The following is a 15,860-nucleotide window of genomic DNA, read 5'->3' on the forward strand; positions in this document are numbered from 1 at the left end:
TAGAGTAGAGTTTAACAGAGAGGTCAGAAGTACTGCTCTTGTTAACCATGTGACATGTGCTAAAGGATCAGAGCAGGTCAGTACTTTGGGGCAAATCATTTGAAAAAATGGTAAAATCCTCACTAGTCATTGCTTTGTATGATATATGAACTATGAGGTAGAAAACATATTCCTGAGACATAATGTTGGCTCCCTAAATATTAAATACACATGAACCCTAATAATTAGCATTTACTGAATAAATGAAAAAAATGAAGAGTATAAAGTGATATTTGTAGAAGTCATTTATATACTTAATGCTATGTTCTACTATTATCAATTGTCTCCTAGTTATTTAACATAACCTAAAGAAATGATGACTTAGCATTATGTGAACTTTCAAAGGCAAATTTCTTTACCACCAGTAATTTTTAAGGATAATAGTCTAATTAGAAATATTTTAATCTGGGTTTTATTAATGGTAGGAAACAATTTGCTGATATCATTTTTAGATCATTAATGAGTCTGAATTTTTTTCTGACCTATTTAATTCAATAATAATATATCCTTACCTACTTTCAAATGTAGATAATAAATTTAGCAAGGATTAAGAAGGGATTAAATATTCCTAGGTTACTACCAGAGAGAGGCTTAAGGCCTAGGAGAATTTGGCTCTGTAGGTCTGTTAACTGCATTGTCAGAAAATTATCATGAATTCCCCCAGGAGCACAGCACTTCAGAATCCCCAAGGTCTTTACTTATCAAAAGAAAGCAGTGCAGATTTAGGGTTCAGAGAGCAGGCTCTGTATTCTCAATTACTGGCCCATCGTTTATTCACTGTGTGACCTTAGTTTCCTCATCAGTAAATCAGGATAGTAATAGTTCCTGCCTTACAGGGCTTCTGTGAGGATTATATGAGACATACATTTAAATGCTTAGCACAGTGCCAAGATGAGTAAGAATGGTAGCTATTATTCTGTATATTCTGAATAAAGTAGACAGAGAAAGTATAGACTGCTGAAGAGTTCAGAACTGGTTCAGAATTTGGCTGTGTAATATAGACAAGATACTGTGAAATTGACAGGGTATTGACCAAAAGGCCACCTTTGTTTGATAAATCCACACTCCAAAGTTCAGAACCACTTATCCTACCTGGCATTTCAATTGATTAGAATAAATTTGTTTAAGGTATCCTTCTCTTTGATCAATGATTGTATAGCATGATTGTATATTAATGTCTAAACGTCATTTTCTGAAAACCAAGGTAGATTATGGAGTAAAGACAGCTTTGTCAATTTGTTATTCTTTCTAAATTACCATAAACTGGCTACTTAATTATATTCATTTTGTATTTTCTTTTAAACATTAAAAAAATGTACTCCTACTTTGATCCAAGCAACCATATGTCCATAGTGTAAGTAAAGTACACCCACAGCTGATGTTTAAGCTAATGAAATGGGGAATGAATTACATCCCAGCTTTGAATAGTTCATTTATGCTGTTAGAGTGAGAAAGTAGTAGTTTCCATCTGTATTTCAGAAATTAAACATTTGCTTCTCAAAGATTTTATTTTAATTGGAGCTAATATTAATTTATTAGTAAAAGGCCCTTAGAGGAGTTAAAATGAAATCATTTTGCACTAATGAAAAGGCTGTGTTGTATTTTTCTTAAGACGTCCTAAATCTTTCTCACATTATTTCACAGAGCAGTGAAAAAAACAGACCTTTACATGACTTTAGTTTTTCTTTTTTTTTTTTTTTTTTTTGCCAAAATCTACATAGGAAGATGGTGGAAACAGTATCAATATAACAGATTGAAAGTACTAATAGAGAGAATTAAATTATTAGTGTATTGAACACTTGTTTGATATATAAGAAGAAACATGTTTTAGTGGGAATGACTATGAATAAAGTTTTGTAGCCTGCAGGTCCTTACAGTTTTGAGAACATATCTCTTTGTACTTAATCATGTCTTTAGAGTGAATAGAGAATATCGCAGAGGCTGGAAGCCATTTTGTCCTGTTCTTTAAAGTAGTAGTTTTGATGGATGGTTTGCTGTCTACTCTAGAACCCGAAGGAAATGTGAAATAGCTGGATACATTTTCTTAGAAGTTTCCTCCTCTTTAACACTACAAAAAGTATGATTAACTCATTAAACAGATTTGAATGTTCCTATAAGCCTGCATAAATATATTTTTGGAGCTTTTCAATTGTTAACAAAACCTAAACCACATTTAAATGCAAGCTGGACATGTTTCATTGTACCTACTTTTTGTTTGACTTTTATATATTAATTAATTAATCTAATCACTCATTTCATTCAATCATTTATTTACTACATGCCAGTCTAGCCACTTAGGATATAAACTTCAAAACTTACAAGGAACAATTGAAAACTTATAAATATATGATGTGTCCATAAAACAACTTATTGAGTGTCCATCATTTGGGGGATACTGTTATACTTAATGGTAAGAGCAGGTTCCATTCATAAGAGTAGACTTAAAATGAATCTGAGGATAAGCAGAATTTAGGCATGGGAAGAACTATGCTGTGGACTGAAATAGTAGATGGTGATGACTAGAGACAGTGGGCCTAAAAATTGTCAATGGATTTGGGATATATTTACATTGTAGAGTAGACGGCATTCAGTGGGTATTTGGATGTAAGGAATAAAGAAGTATAGGAGTCAAAGAAAACAACTGGGTTTTTTTAATGGGTGACTGAGCATCAACACAGAATATAGTAACGGAAAATTAGGTTGGTTTCCTGGGTTAAAAATGTGTTTATATTTACATAGAATATGTTTGAGGTGTTATGAAAGATTCTGGTAGAATTTTGCCATTGTCAACTGGATATACAGTTCTGAAATTAAGGAAAACGTCTAGATTTGAGATCTGCTTTAAGCGTCATATGCGTATAAATGAGAATTATGGTTTGAGATTGCTTTTCCTATTCAAAGGGTATCAGTTTGGTCTCCTCCTTTCTTTATTATCCCATCCAGTGAAAGGGAGAAAGTGATTAGGGATTCTCACTGTAGTTTCTGTTATCCCAAAAGTTACTGTCACAATAGCCATATCTCCACTCTTCATGTAATAACCGAGTGAGTTAGAAGGAAACGCTACCCTTCAAGATCAAATTATGAGTCCTTTATTTAGCTGGAGACTGAGAGTTAGCTAACGCTCAAAATCTCTCGGCTCCAAGGAAGGGACTTGATTCTCCTTTATACCTTGATTTAGGTAGGGGAGCGGGCAGCCTAGCTGAAGCGGAATTTTACAGAAGCAGAACAAGCAAGTTAGTAGGGGGAGGCTGGTAACCAGGGGGCAGGAGGTTCTCAGAGTTGTTGGTTGCTAAGGGTATTTCCATACAATCATTAAGAGAGGGTAGCAGGGGGAACTTTCCATACAATCAGTCACCAAGGAAGGTATTCATAATAGCAGATAGACTTGCCAAGCAGGATGCGGTTACAGTGGTTACAGGTGCTGGGAACCCTGTGAACCACTCTTAATGGTTCAAAGCTTTGAGGGCAGTGTGACCCAGTAATGCACCTGAGGGGCTGCGGCAGGGAGGGAGAGGCCCGAGAGAGCTTTGCCAGGTTTGCAGCTAAGACGGAGTCAGTTAGGCTAACCCAGGTTAGGTTGTTACGTTCAAAATGCTAATCACTAGTCACATGTATGTGTTAAACACTTGAAATGAGATGAATATGGCTAAGGAATTGAATTAAAATTTAAGGCTAATGAATTTAATTTTTTACTAGCCACATGCAGCTAGTAGCCACCTTTTATTGGACAGTATGTCTAGAGAATGGACAGAGAAGAGCACAGTGGATAATTTCCACAGGTATGGTAGCTCAGAAGTAGGATATAGGTGATACATTTTAGCAGCTGGAGGAAAGAAGAGACCAGATAAAATGAGTTCCCGTCTGTATCACCAACATTTCCTCATGTCGATAACACGACAGGTAGGATTGCAACAGATGGTATGCCATACATACAGATAAAGGCTTAAATGTAGAAAAATAATGTTGATTGGTATTTTTATACCAGTTAAAATATTTCTGTCTTCCAGCTTTAGAATTGTTTCTGCTAAAAATCAGTCTTTTTATCCGACATCTTCATATTGGGCAGAGGCTTCCTCAATATGACGTAGTAGATTTATTTGAGTGTAGATTCTGCATTTTGGGAGTCTGAATTTATATCTCTTTTGTTACACATTTGCAGAATGAATCTGTGTTAGAGTCTTGATTTCTCTGTGTTCCAGTTGTTAAACTAGTAATACTCATTAATACTGGGGCTATTTTAAGATTTAAATCACTTTGAGTCTAGTGAAGAGTTAATAACGGTTAATATCATTAACCTTAAAAGTAAAACTGAAGAAATCTTTTTATTTGAAACATTTTGAAGCCTATTTTAAAAATATAATCCATGGATTGGCTTACCAATAGAAGCATCCCTGTTGTCATTCAGTGTTTATTCAGTGTTTATCATTTGTTATTTTAGAGATGGTTTGCATATGAGAATGCCAATTCCTTATCACTAATTTTTTATTATGGAAAAAAAATCTTACCAAAAAAAGTCTACAATATTTTTATTTCTGTAAGGATAGAATTAGTACTTTTAATAGATTTTCTTCCATTTAGCAACTCAATTGCTTTCTTTCTTTAAATATTATTGTATTTACAATTCCAAATGTTTTACACACCAGTTCCTTTCCATAATTTCTTGTGGTTTATGTTAGATAGGATGAGAAGTGATTGTATGGTCCCAAGGTTTTGTAAAAACAAAATTGATGTAAAGGAGAAGATAATCTTTTAAAACATTTCTGTAAAAATGCCTTTCGCTCCAGAAGCCTGGAGTTCAGAAAGCAAAAACAAAACGCTTTTCATTGTCTTTGAGTCCTTTTACTTTTCAGTGGTCCACAATGATCTTCTAAAATTTGTGTATCTCTATATTTTAAAAACATAAAGATCTATTAATCAAATATTTGTTAAAAACAAAATTCTACATTTTCTGGAAACTACTGTAGAAATCCAAAAATACAAAGAGGACAATCTTCTCCTTATTCTTTATTTTAACAGTAATTCCTGAATTTGTAACACAAGTGAATGTTGCCTTGGAAGCCTTAAGCAAGAACTCGTTGAATGTGTTGGATGATAATCAATTTGTGGACATCTCAAAGAAAATCTATGATACTATTCATGATATCAGATGTTCAGTCATGATGATTCGGGTAAGTCTGCTTTTCTTTCTATTGAATTATGGCAATATTCTTCACCATCTAGAATGCCTGGAATGATTGCAAGAAATACTTTATTTCTATGCTGTAATGTCAGTGCTGAAATCTATTAAAAGTTTACAAGTTTATATTTATCCCCAAAGTCAGATCTACTGTCACAAACAACACTTTTACTTATGTATTTGGTTATAACTTACGCAAATGAGTACATTTTAGTGCTGCGTGTACAGAAAAGAAAATTTGTTGGGTGCAGGATTTGTTGAAGGTATCTCTTAGCATGATCAGAAGCCAAAGAAAAATACACAATTTGCTTTTTTTTTCTTGAACAAAAAGAAAAGTATCTTTCTTATCACTGTGGTGGAATTGATAGGAAAATGTGTTAAAACAAGGTATTTTATGGGCGAACTCTCTTATCCCAGATCATAAAATCAGAGTGTTCTGCAAGAAGTCTCACTTGGAATTGCCAGGAACAACAAACACTTCAGTGGTCCCAGTTTGGGAGTTGTCTGTTCCACCTTCCCAGGTGTGAGAGCCCCTTTGGTTGCAGTGCACTGTATATACAGAAACCACAGTTGTTTTCCGTCAATTATTAATGTAAAGTGTTCTTTTAAATATTACAAAGAATGTATATTCTTTGGAAAATGCATATGTAAAGATATGAAGATACCTTATCTTAAGTGGAGTCACCTGAAGACAGACTCTGAAGTAAGGATTCGTGTTATCAATAGTCTACTTAAGAGAAAATGAGACAGACAAAGTGAAGCAAAGAGGAGAATAAAACCAAGAAGGTGTAATTATGAGTCACTGCAGGCAGCTGGGGCTTGATCCTGCTGGTAAACTCTGGGTGCTCTGCAGAATGCACCTCAGCAGTTCAGAATTATTTTACCTGACATGAACAAACTGGAGATTGTGCCACCTATTCATCCTGGGTGAAAAGCTATCCTCAGAGGTGTCACCTGAGCCTCATGCTCAGGGCCAGTCAAGCTTTTGCAGCCAAAGAAAGTATTTTTCAGGCAGGGTAGCATGTGCTTGCTGTTGGAAGATTAAGTGGGACTGGTGAATCTAATTTTTAAGTATGAGTAGAATTCAATTTTTAAGTCTCTGGACTTAACTCTTAGTAAGACTGTAAGATGGAAATGGAAATGGAAATGCTGAGAATATATGAGTGGGAATCAATAGTATTAATACCTGATAGGCATGCATATTACAGGCTATACTGAGCAGTCTGTAAGTTATTTGTGGACCTTGCAAAGAAAAGGGCCAACAAACATCAGGGAGCCTGGCGGGGCAGAAGGATGCTGTGGAAGAGCTTGTAAGAGAAAGTCTAAAGGTTTCAAGACAGAGAATCTAGTACTTTGAGACTTGGGAAAACCTGAAAGCAAACCAATTATCCATATCAAAGAGAAACCTCGGGTTAAATACTTGTGAGCGGCCTACAAGTATTTTTGAGTGATTAGAAAATTTGGCCTTGTACCAGTGACTATGTCTGAGCAGCAAGAACCTTTCCCAGTTTTCTTACTGCAAAATTTTTATGCCTTGTCTCTGTGAATTAGTGGACTAGTAATAACCCAAAGCTAGGAGGTAGGTGAATTCAGAAAAGAAATATTAAAAGTGTAAAGACGACACATGAACTTCAGGATATAGTCTTGGCAGAGTGAAACCTCCCAATTTTCACTATCCCTGAGTGGATATTTGAAAATATAAACCAGTGAAATAGCACAGGGGAACCAGGTTAGAGAATTCATTTTTTTCTTACTAAAGCTATCTAGGACTGAAAAAAAATCTTATAGCTTCTGCCAGTTAGACGTTCTGGTATTTTTAAATTTCTTCCTTATCAGGTTAGCTTACTTATAGCAAATCAAATTATCTTGCCATTATTTTTACATATTCTTCATATACAGTGGTCCTCTGTAGGGCAGGAGAACCATTTATTGTAATTATTAATAGCCTTTGAGAGCATTAATTTTCCCTCCTAGTCATCTCTTTTTCAAGATAAATACTTCCATTTCTGTTAACTTTTTCTCATAGGAATAATTTAGTATTTTGTGTTCTTCACTAGTCCTTATTTAATTTTCAACAAACTTCTCAAATGAGACTATCAAAAATACATACTAATTAGTGCCTGTCCAATGTCAAATAAAGTAGACTTGTTTTTATTTCTACTGATACAGCCAACTGCTGTTAGACTATATATTTTTTCCATTTAAACACTGTGTTTACTGGATAGAGGTTGACATCCTTTTCCTTTTATTTATTTTTTTTTATCTTGTTGGTGCCTATGTATACATTCTGTATTTTGATTTGTTGTGTTCTTAGAGAACGTGTCTCTAAGTAAATGGTTTGAAAGAGTGTTTTCTGAATTTTAAGGTAGATATATTACTTCTTTAAGTACACTTTATGGCCAAAAAGATAAAGCAAATAAAATCAGAGCTGCTGTTCTTGAAACCAGGCAGGAAGAGCCAGAATAATCTCTGTCTCTATACCCCCAGTTCCCTAAGCAGCCTCTAGGGGCACCTCTACACAACTTCTACAGGGATTCCTTGGAAAATGATCTATAAACTTATGGACTTAATACCCAACTGGGTCATTGGATAAAAATAAAAGTCTCACTTAGGTGCAAGTAAATGAAAATCTATCCATTTTTTTCTTAAAGACTGTCCCTTTTTCACAGAGGATAATAAACTTGATCTGGTATAATCTTCTTTTTACAAGGTCGAATTTAATGCTGACCAGTATTCTGGCCTTGGAACTGCAAAGTATTTTATCCTTTCTTCAAAGTACCTAAAAAGTGTCAACATTAAAACAGTACATGTATAATTGTCCAGGCTCAGAGAGGGATAGACTATGCCATTGAGGATATTTGTGAGTGTTAGAATCCCATTTTATGTCTGAATTTTTATGTGTACTCTTCAGTACCCTTGAAACAATAAAATACTAACTCAAGATCAGAACTTGACATTTTTAGGGTTTCACAAAAATATGATTATATCTTTACTGTTTGTTTTGATCAATAATTATACTGGCAGTTGTTTAGAATTCTAGGATAAATACTGTCACATTTCATGTTGCTATGTAGACAAATGAGGTTATAGATTCATACTTAGCAAATTCATAGAATAAGTAGTATTAAATATTTTGATCTGTTTGGTATTTCATATATATGTGTAAATTTTAAAACTATTAAGAGTTCATAATATAATGGTTAAAACTAAAGAAAGAAATCTTACTTTGCCTCTGTTTTCTCCTTTGTAAGATAGACATGGTATTAAACCTACTTCAAAAGATTATTAGGCTGACATGAGTTAATAGAAATGAAATGCTTAATAAATAGTAGGCTATAACAAGAAAATAGCTACTACTACTATTACCACATAGAGTTCGTACTTATTAGACCTGCTGAAGCTACTTAATATTTTTGTATATCTTGACAAATATTAACTACATAAGCATGTCTGTAGAGCAACATGAAGGGCAAAGTCCTAAATCAAAAAATCTGTTCCTTTATAAGGCAATGTTTTAATAAGAGGGTACTTATGTTTATTAACATCAGGTATCTAAATTATAGACTATGTAATGCAAATTATGCTTTCCAAATCATATTAGTTTAGGGTAGTTTTATAATTCTACACATCTTTTTTATAGACCCCTTAAAACATGAATGAGAACTGGTCTCAATATTCATATTTTTTGGTAAAAGATATTTAACCACAAATGGAGGAAATTTTAAAAGAGGAATGTAATTTAATTGAGACTGACAGTAGTGTAAGTGGCCAGCAGTGAAGTATCCTCAGAAAAAGAAACAAGATTCAGGTAAAACTATTCCTGCTATAGGCATTCAGAATATAGATTTCATATGTTTTCTTTGTAGATTTTTATATGTGCCTTATGAAAAGCACTTCAAAAATATAGAGATACTTTCCAAAGCTAAATGTGTAGATTTTCAGGACCATAATTCAAATTTGCAATTTCTGTGGTTGTTTTCTAATTCTATATATCAAGGAATATTTTGCATATCTGACTTGATGGAAGTTAATTTTTGAGGAAACAAAGAAAAATAAGGTAAATTTGCATGGCCCAGTTTACATTAACTGTTTTTACATGAATCATTTACATGGCTTCTAGAATTGGGACACAGTGTGATATACAATTTCAGGTTATATAACCAGACAATCTTTGGGTCCGATTCTATTGCACCAACAGAAATGAGTCGATTTATGGCTTTTCCTGGAACTACATATAATTCTCTCAATTGAGATTACTTGCAGTGTCATGACTTCTGTAAATTTCTTTCATTTTCTTCCATAACTTTTTTTTTCTTCGTGGCCTTAAAAACATCTCTTCTTGATGTGTCTTCTAGACTGAGCTTCTGTCTATTTGAAGTTTCATACTCAAACTACTAAAGGGAAAGGCCTTTACAATTTCAGTTAGTCACTAATGTAGAATATTATCTTCTTCAATTACAATTCTGTGGAATTAAGTTTGGGAATGGGCAAATACTGAAAGAATATTGTGTAAAATCAGAAGACCTGAGTTCAAGTGTTAGCTCTACATGTTACTGCTTATATTTTTACTTCACATGATGTCATCTGTTTCTTCACTGCTGAGGTAAATGGAAGAATACATGGAATTTCTACTTTTAAGAATCATTGTATGTAAAAGTAAAGAACTGAACAGTGTTTCCTGAGATCGTGAAAACAATGAGACTGTCCATGCTTAAATGCAAATTAGGGCCAGGTGTGGTGGCTAACGCCTGTTTGGGAGGCCAAGGTGGGCAGCTTGCCTGAGCTCAGGAGTTTGAGAACAGCCTGGCCAACATGGCAAAACCCAGGCTCTACTAAAATACCGTTAGCCAAGTGTGGTGGTGCGTGCCTGTAGTTCCAGTTACTCGGGAGGTTGAGTCAAGAGAATTGCTTGAATCTGGGAGGCAGAGGTTTCAGTGAACTGAATCATGCCACTGCACTCCAGGTGGGTTGACAGAGCAAGACTCCATCTCTAAAAAGAAGAAAAACAACGCAAATTAAATAAGACATGGACAATAGAGAGATACAATGATACAATGAAACTCAACGTATGTATTTTAATGTAGTAGCAACTAACTATAAGGGTTATTGCCGAGTTTAAAATGAGGAAACTGAGGCCAGTATAAGAAAAATTAAATTCCAATTTATTCAGCTCCCAGGCGAGGTTCTATGGTCTGGGAGAGGGGGGCCAGAGAAGTTGCACTACTTCCTGAGGCATAGGGTTTTTATAGCCAGTGAGTAGGAGCAGGGTGCTCTGATTGGTCATGGGGGAGCAGGACATAGACAGGGCAAGCTGCTGTTGGTAGGTAGATTGTTGGGCGGGATTTCCCCAACGCAAGATCCAGCTAGGGTTACATTGACCGGATCCTTCCAGGAGAGCATGTGCTCCTGAAATAGGTTCCCAGCGCAGAGATGTGAGGTAGGTTCCGGGCACAGAGATGTGAGGTAGGTTCTGGGCGCAGAGATGTGACATAGGTTTCGGGCGCAGAGATCGGTGGGTGTGTCCAAGCTCCTGGCAAGGCAACCAGCATTACACTAACAATTGGAAAATATTATTTTTAAAGTAGAATATATCACAGCATCCAAAATTATAAATAAATGGTAATAATCTTAACAAAAGAAATATAAGATCTAGACTCTGAAAATTATAATATAATCTTAAGAAAAATTAGAAACACGTACAAATCTGAAGAGATTGATCATATTCCTGTAGTTGGAGACTCAATATTAAGATGTCAGTTATCCCCAGATTGACTTACAGGTTCATTTATCACTGTCTCAAACAAATTCTCAGCAGACTCTTTTATGAAAATTGGTCATTTGAGATGGTTACATGGGAGCATACCTTTGCCAAAACTCATCAAACTGTGCATTTAAAGTTGTATATAAATGGATATTAATAAAGTTCATTAAAAAATAACTAACTCTGTAGCTAACACCTCAGAAAACAGCTAATTTTAAATAGATAAAATCATACCAAACTACAAATTAGGGCTAATTATAAAAACTTACGTGGACTATTAAAAATGCTGATATCTCAAATATTTTAAAATTAACACCTTTCCACCTTATGACTGACTGCCAAATACTTCTAATGTATGGGGGGTCCTCTTTTATTTTTTATTTCTCATATTTGTGAATCATAATTTCCTTTTTTTTTTTTGAGACCGAGTTTCACTCTTGTTACCCAGGTTGGAGTGCAATGGCGCGATCTCGGCTCACAGCAACCTCCACCTCCTGGGTTCAGGCAATTCTCTTGCCTCAGCCTCCTCAGTAGCTGGGAATCACAGGCACGGGCCACCATGCCCAGCTAATTTTTTGTATTTTTAGTAGAGACAGGGTTTCACCATGTTGACCAGGATGGTCTTGATCTCTTGACTTCGTGATTCACCCGCCTCGACCTCCCAAAGTGTTGGGATTACAGGTGTGAGCCACCGTATCCAGCCATCATTATTTACTATTTTAGATTGGGAGTTGGCAAATTTTGACCTTTGGGCCACATTTGATCCACCATATGTTTTGTATGGCCTGTGGCCTAAGAATGAATGGTTTTAATATTTTTAAATGCTTGAAAAATTTTGGAAGAAGAATATAATATTTTGACTTATTAAATGATATAAAATTACAATTTTAGTGTCCATAAAATTATATTTCAAACATGACCCAGCCATTGGTTTATGTCTATGACTCTTTGTGCTGCAATGACAAGGATGAGGAGTTATGAGGGGACTGTAACGGCTCACAAAGCTTAAAGCATTTGCTGTCTGACCCTTTACAGAAAAAGTTTACTAAACTTTGCCTTAGAGATTTTGTTTTAGCCTTTAAAGAAATCCTGCCTGGTCTTTCCAAGAATCCACTCACCCTTTTATCAGTTTTCCTTTATGCATCCAATCATCCCAAATATTTGAATATTAGAGTTGTCTTTTCCTTGAGGTTCTTGGAGTTACATGACCACCTAGAATGACTCTGCTAACCGTTTTTATTCACAGGCTAGGGTCTCAGGCTGTACTCTCCACTCCCCTCCTTTCTTCTTTTCATCCTGATGGCTTGCCATTCATCCAGGTACTCTTTTTCTCACCCTTTTTTTTTCTTAGATCAAACTCTTTTTTTTTTTTTTTAATTTTCAAATTGTATATTCATGCCCTGATGTTTTTCAAATAAAGTTGTTTAATCACCATGACCCACCCTTCTCCAAAGGCTGCCAGGAAGTTTTTTCATTCCTTTTGATATTTTTGCATTGTTTGTTCAGCACGTAATATTGAATTTTAGCCTCACCTTTGATTATTGTACATTTTGTAATTCAATTTTTTAGGTTTATAGAATGTTGAAATTCATCAACTATATTCTCTCATTTCCTTTTTTTTTATATTAGACCTCCCCTTATTCATGGTTTTGATTTTCATGGTTTTAGTTATCGGTGGTCAACCACACTCTGATAACATTAAATGAAAAATTCCAGAGTTAAACAATTTATAGGTTTTTAATTGTGCACTCTTCTGAGTAGTGAGATGAAATCTCATGCCGTTCTGTTCTGTTTTTTCTTGGATGTATATCATCGCTTTGTCCAACAGATCCATGTTGTCTGTGCTCCCCTTCAATTATTCACTTAGCATTGCAGTTCTTGTCTTCAAGTAACCCTTATTGTACTTAATATTGACCCCAAAGTGCACATAGTGATGCGGGCAATTCCGATATGCCCAAGAAGCTGAAAAGTGCTTCCTTTAAGTGAAAAAGTAAAAGTTCTTGACTTAATAAGGAAAGAAAAAAAAATCGTATGCTGAGGTTGCCAAGATCTACAATAAGGATGAATATTCTATCTGTAGGGTTGTAAAGAAGAAAAAAGAAACTGATGTTAGTTTTGCTGTCACCCCTCGTACTCAAAAGTCACAGCCACAGTGTGTGATAAGTGGTTAGTTAAAATGGAAAAGGCGTTTAATTTGTGGGTGGAAGACAGAAATAGAAATGTGCTCTGATTGACGGGAATCAGATTAGGAACTATCCGAGGTGTCTGGCATTCCCTGGAGGTATTGAAACATAACCCCTGTGGATAAGGAAATTTATACTCTTTATGCTACAACGGCAAGGTTGAGGAGTTATGAGGAGACTATAATGGCTCACAAAGCTTAAAACATTTACTTACTATCTAACCCTTTACAGAAAAAGTTTACTAAACCTTGCCTTGATCAGTATAGTATTAATTATGTCTAAAGATTATTGGGAATACAAATAAGTTTACATAAGTATATGCTAAGTGAGTTTAAAATATGGTGACAGGATGAGTATATATAGGGCTTGACTCGCACAGGACAGTATTGGATTATATCCTCTTCTACGTTCAGCTGTGCAATTTGGAGGATAAATTGGTAAGCTCACTCATTTCTGGGTCCTGATGGTACAGCTTGAGGTCCTGTGGTGTATCGTTTCCACCCACAGGGCAATGACAGTTCCCAGTGCTTGGCGCTAATGATCATAGTTCCCTGTCAAGCCGGGTTTTCTAACCCCAGGGAACATTTTCTCTCCATAGTACTATCTGCTATCAAATGTGAGCTTCTCCCCTTCATGCTTTTCAGATTCTGTGTTGACTGTGGAGGATTTATTCAGGCACCAATTCAAATTTATTTAATGTACAAAGACTTCATAGCTTTTCATTTTTCAGTGTTAGGCAGATTTCCTAAATTTATCTAAGTCACTCTACTCTTCAACATCGCAGGAGTCTTCACATGGAATACCTGTTAAAACACTTTGTCCTTTGTGGAAGTAATGTGAGTCTTTTCTAGTGTCAAGACCAGTTTGTAAAGTAACCAGGTACCGGGGGGATTCCTAAGGGAGCTTCATAAAAAGCCAATAGCAAAGGAACCTTAGTTTTACATGCAAATTTAAATCAAATGTTAGTGAAAAGAAGTCTGTAACAGGACTCTTGCTGTTTCTTCTGATAACAGAGCTTAAGGTAGGGAAACCTTGAAGCACTTGCTGGTACTGGTCAGCAAGAAGTCTTATGCTCTCACACATTTAATAGTCTTCCTCTTTTGTATCCCATTTGAAGAAACTTTTGACTAAGGGAGCAGAGGTGACTAGAGTAAGAAAAAGATATTCAGGAAACACGTTAAGCTACAAAAGCAGTGCCAAAGGGTCAGCACCACTGGACTGGCAGGAGGGTCCATGGTCCAATAGGACTTTGATGCAGTCTAGTCCTCCACTCTGCTCTACACAAGTGCAGCTCAGAACTTTGGACTAAAAGTAGCTGAATATAAGAAGCCAAGCATCTCCCTTTGAAAACACCTTCAGGTGTTCAGGGAAAATGGCTAACATTGTGAGCTATGGGGAAGACACTTACTTGCAGAATCTTAAGAGTTTTTGGTTTGCTTTTTGATAAGTGAATTATTAAATGTCATATTAATTATTACAAATGTATAAGTAATTAAGTTAGATATATATTCAGTATTAAATCTAGTAAGTTTTATTATTTTGTTACAAAAGCTTGTTTTTATACTAAAATGTCTTAAGGAAAGCTAATCTCTTACTTCAAACGTAAAGTTTCTCTGCCTATCTACATTTTAAAAACAACCTTTAGAGAGCTGAGTAAGCCTTCTAGAGAAAATAATATGAAAAATATAACTTATAAAATGACAAATTTTAGTAAACAGCCTTTAGTATAGCTAATAGAGGGAGGGAGACTGGGAGTTTTATAACTCCAGTATCTGTAAATTAAATAATGGAGTTTCAAAGGGAAAAATATTCTGGAGCAAAAGTGAATAGAGGTGCTTGAGGTCATATACTGGCAGGGAGTGACAGGAAGAGATTCAGGGTCTTCAGGCACCTGAATGCCTAAAGAACATCTGCTTTTACCATAGGAGAAGGAAACAGCTCAATGTTTTTACACCATGGGAGCCTTTAGACTCCACAGACTTTCCTTTGTTGATGGAACAGTTATAAGCACATAAATCCCAAGAACTACTTTTTGGGCAATTTGTTAAAGAGCACTTATCCTACTACTTCTCTTCCCTCCTCCCTGAGATTCAGACACATTGTCCTCCTGGCTGTTCCCCCAATTCCTCAGACAGGCCCATGCTTCTGGCATCTGTCCATCGACTGTCTTCTCTAACTGTGATGTTTTCTTCCAAGATTCTGCACAGGAGGCCTCTTCAAGCCGGCTTCATCCTTGCATTATCCAACATCTTATACTATATAGATCCTATATAATGCCACATCTAAAAATAGCATCTCCCACCTTAGCTACTCTTTATTTTCTTCTTCAGGTTTATGTTTGCATAGTGTTTGTCATGCCAGTTGACATATTACATATTTATTCATTTATTTATCTATTTTCTCTCTTCCCACAAAATAATGTAGGCTATATGAAATAAGAAATATTTAGATCTTTAAAACAAAATCTGTCTGGGTGCAGTGGCTTATGTCTATAACCCCAGGACTTTGGAAGGCTGAAGCAGGTGGAATGCTTGAGCTCAGGAGTCTGAGACAAGCCTGGGCAACATCGTGAACCCCCGTCTCTGTAGAAATCACAAAAATTAGCCAGGCATGATGGTGCATGCCTATACTCCCAGCTACTTGTCGATGGCTTGAGCCTGGAGGGTCGAGGTTGCAGTTTGTGCCACTGCATTCCAGCCTG

The 15,860-nt window shown here is 35.7% G+C and overlaps 1 protein-coding gene across 5 annotated transcripts in view; it reads left to right on the forward strand.

The window, feature by feature from the left end:
• CTNNA3 (catenin alpha 3) overlaps positions 1 to 15,860 on the forward strand; it is a 1,887,341-nt gene that overhangs the window by 1,480,890 nt on the left and 390,591 nt on the right. For all 5 annotated transcript variants that reach the window (XM_078345825.1, XM_035266221.3, XM_078345826.1 and 2 more), the window contains one exon: positions 5,056 to 5,207. In XM_078345825.1, the coding sequence (XP_078201951.1) occupies positions 5,056 to 5,207 (152 nt within the window). The remainder of the gene's footprint in view (positions 1 to 5,055; positions 5,208 to 15,860) is intronic.

The sequence above is a fragment of the Callithrix jacchus genome, chromosome 12 (genome assembly GCF_049354715.1).
Source record: "Callithrix jacchus isolate 240 chromosome 12, calJac240_pri, whole genome shotgun sequence".
In the NCBI taxonomy this organism is placed as follows: domain Eukaryota; kingdom Metazoa; phylum Chordata; class Mammalia; order Primates; family Cebidae; genus Callithrix; species Callithrix jacchus.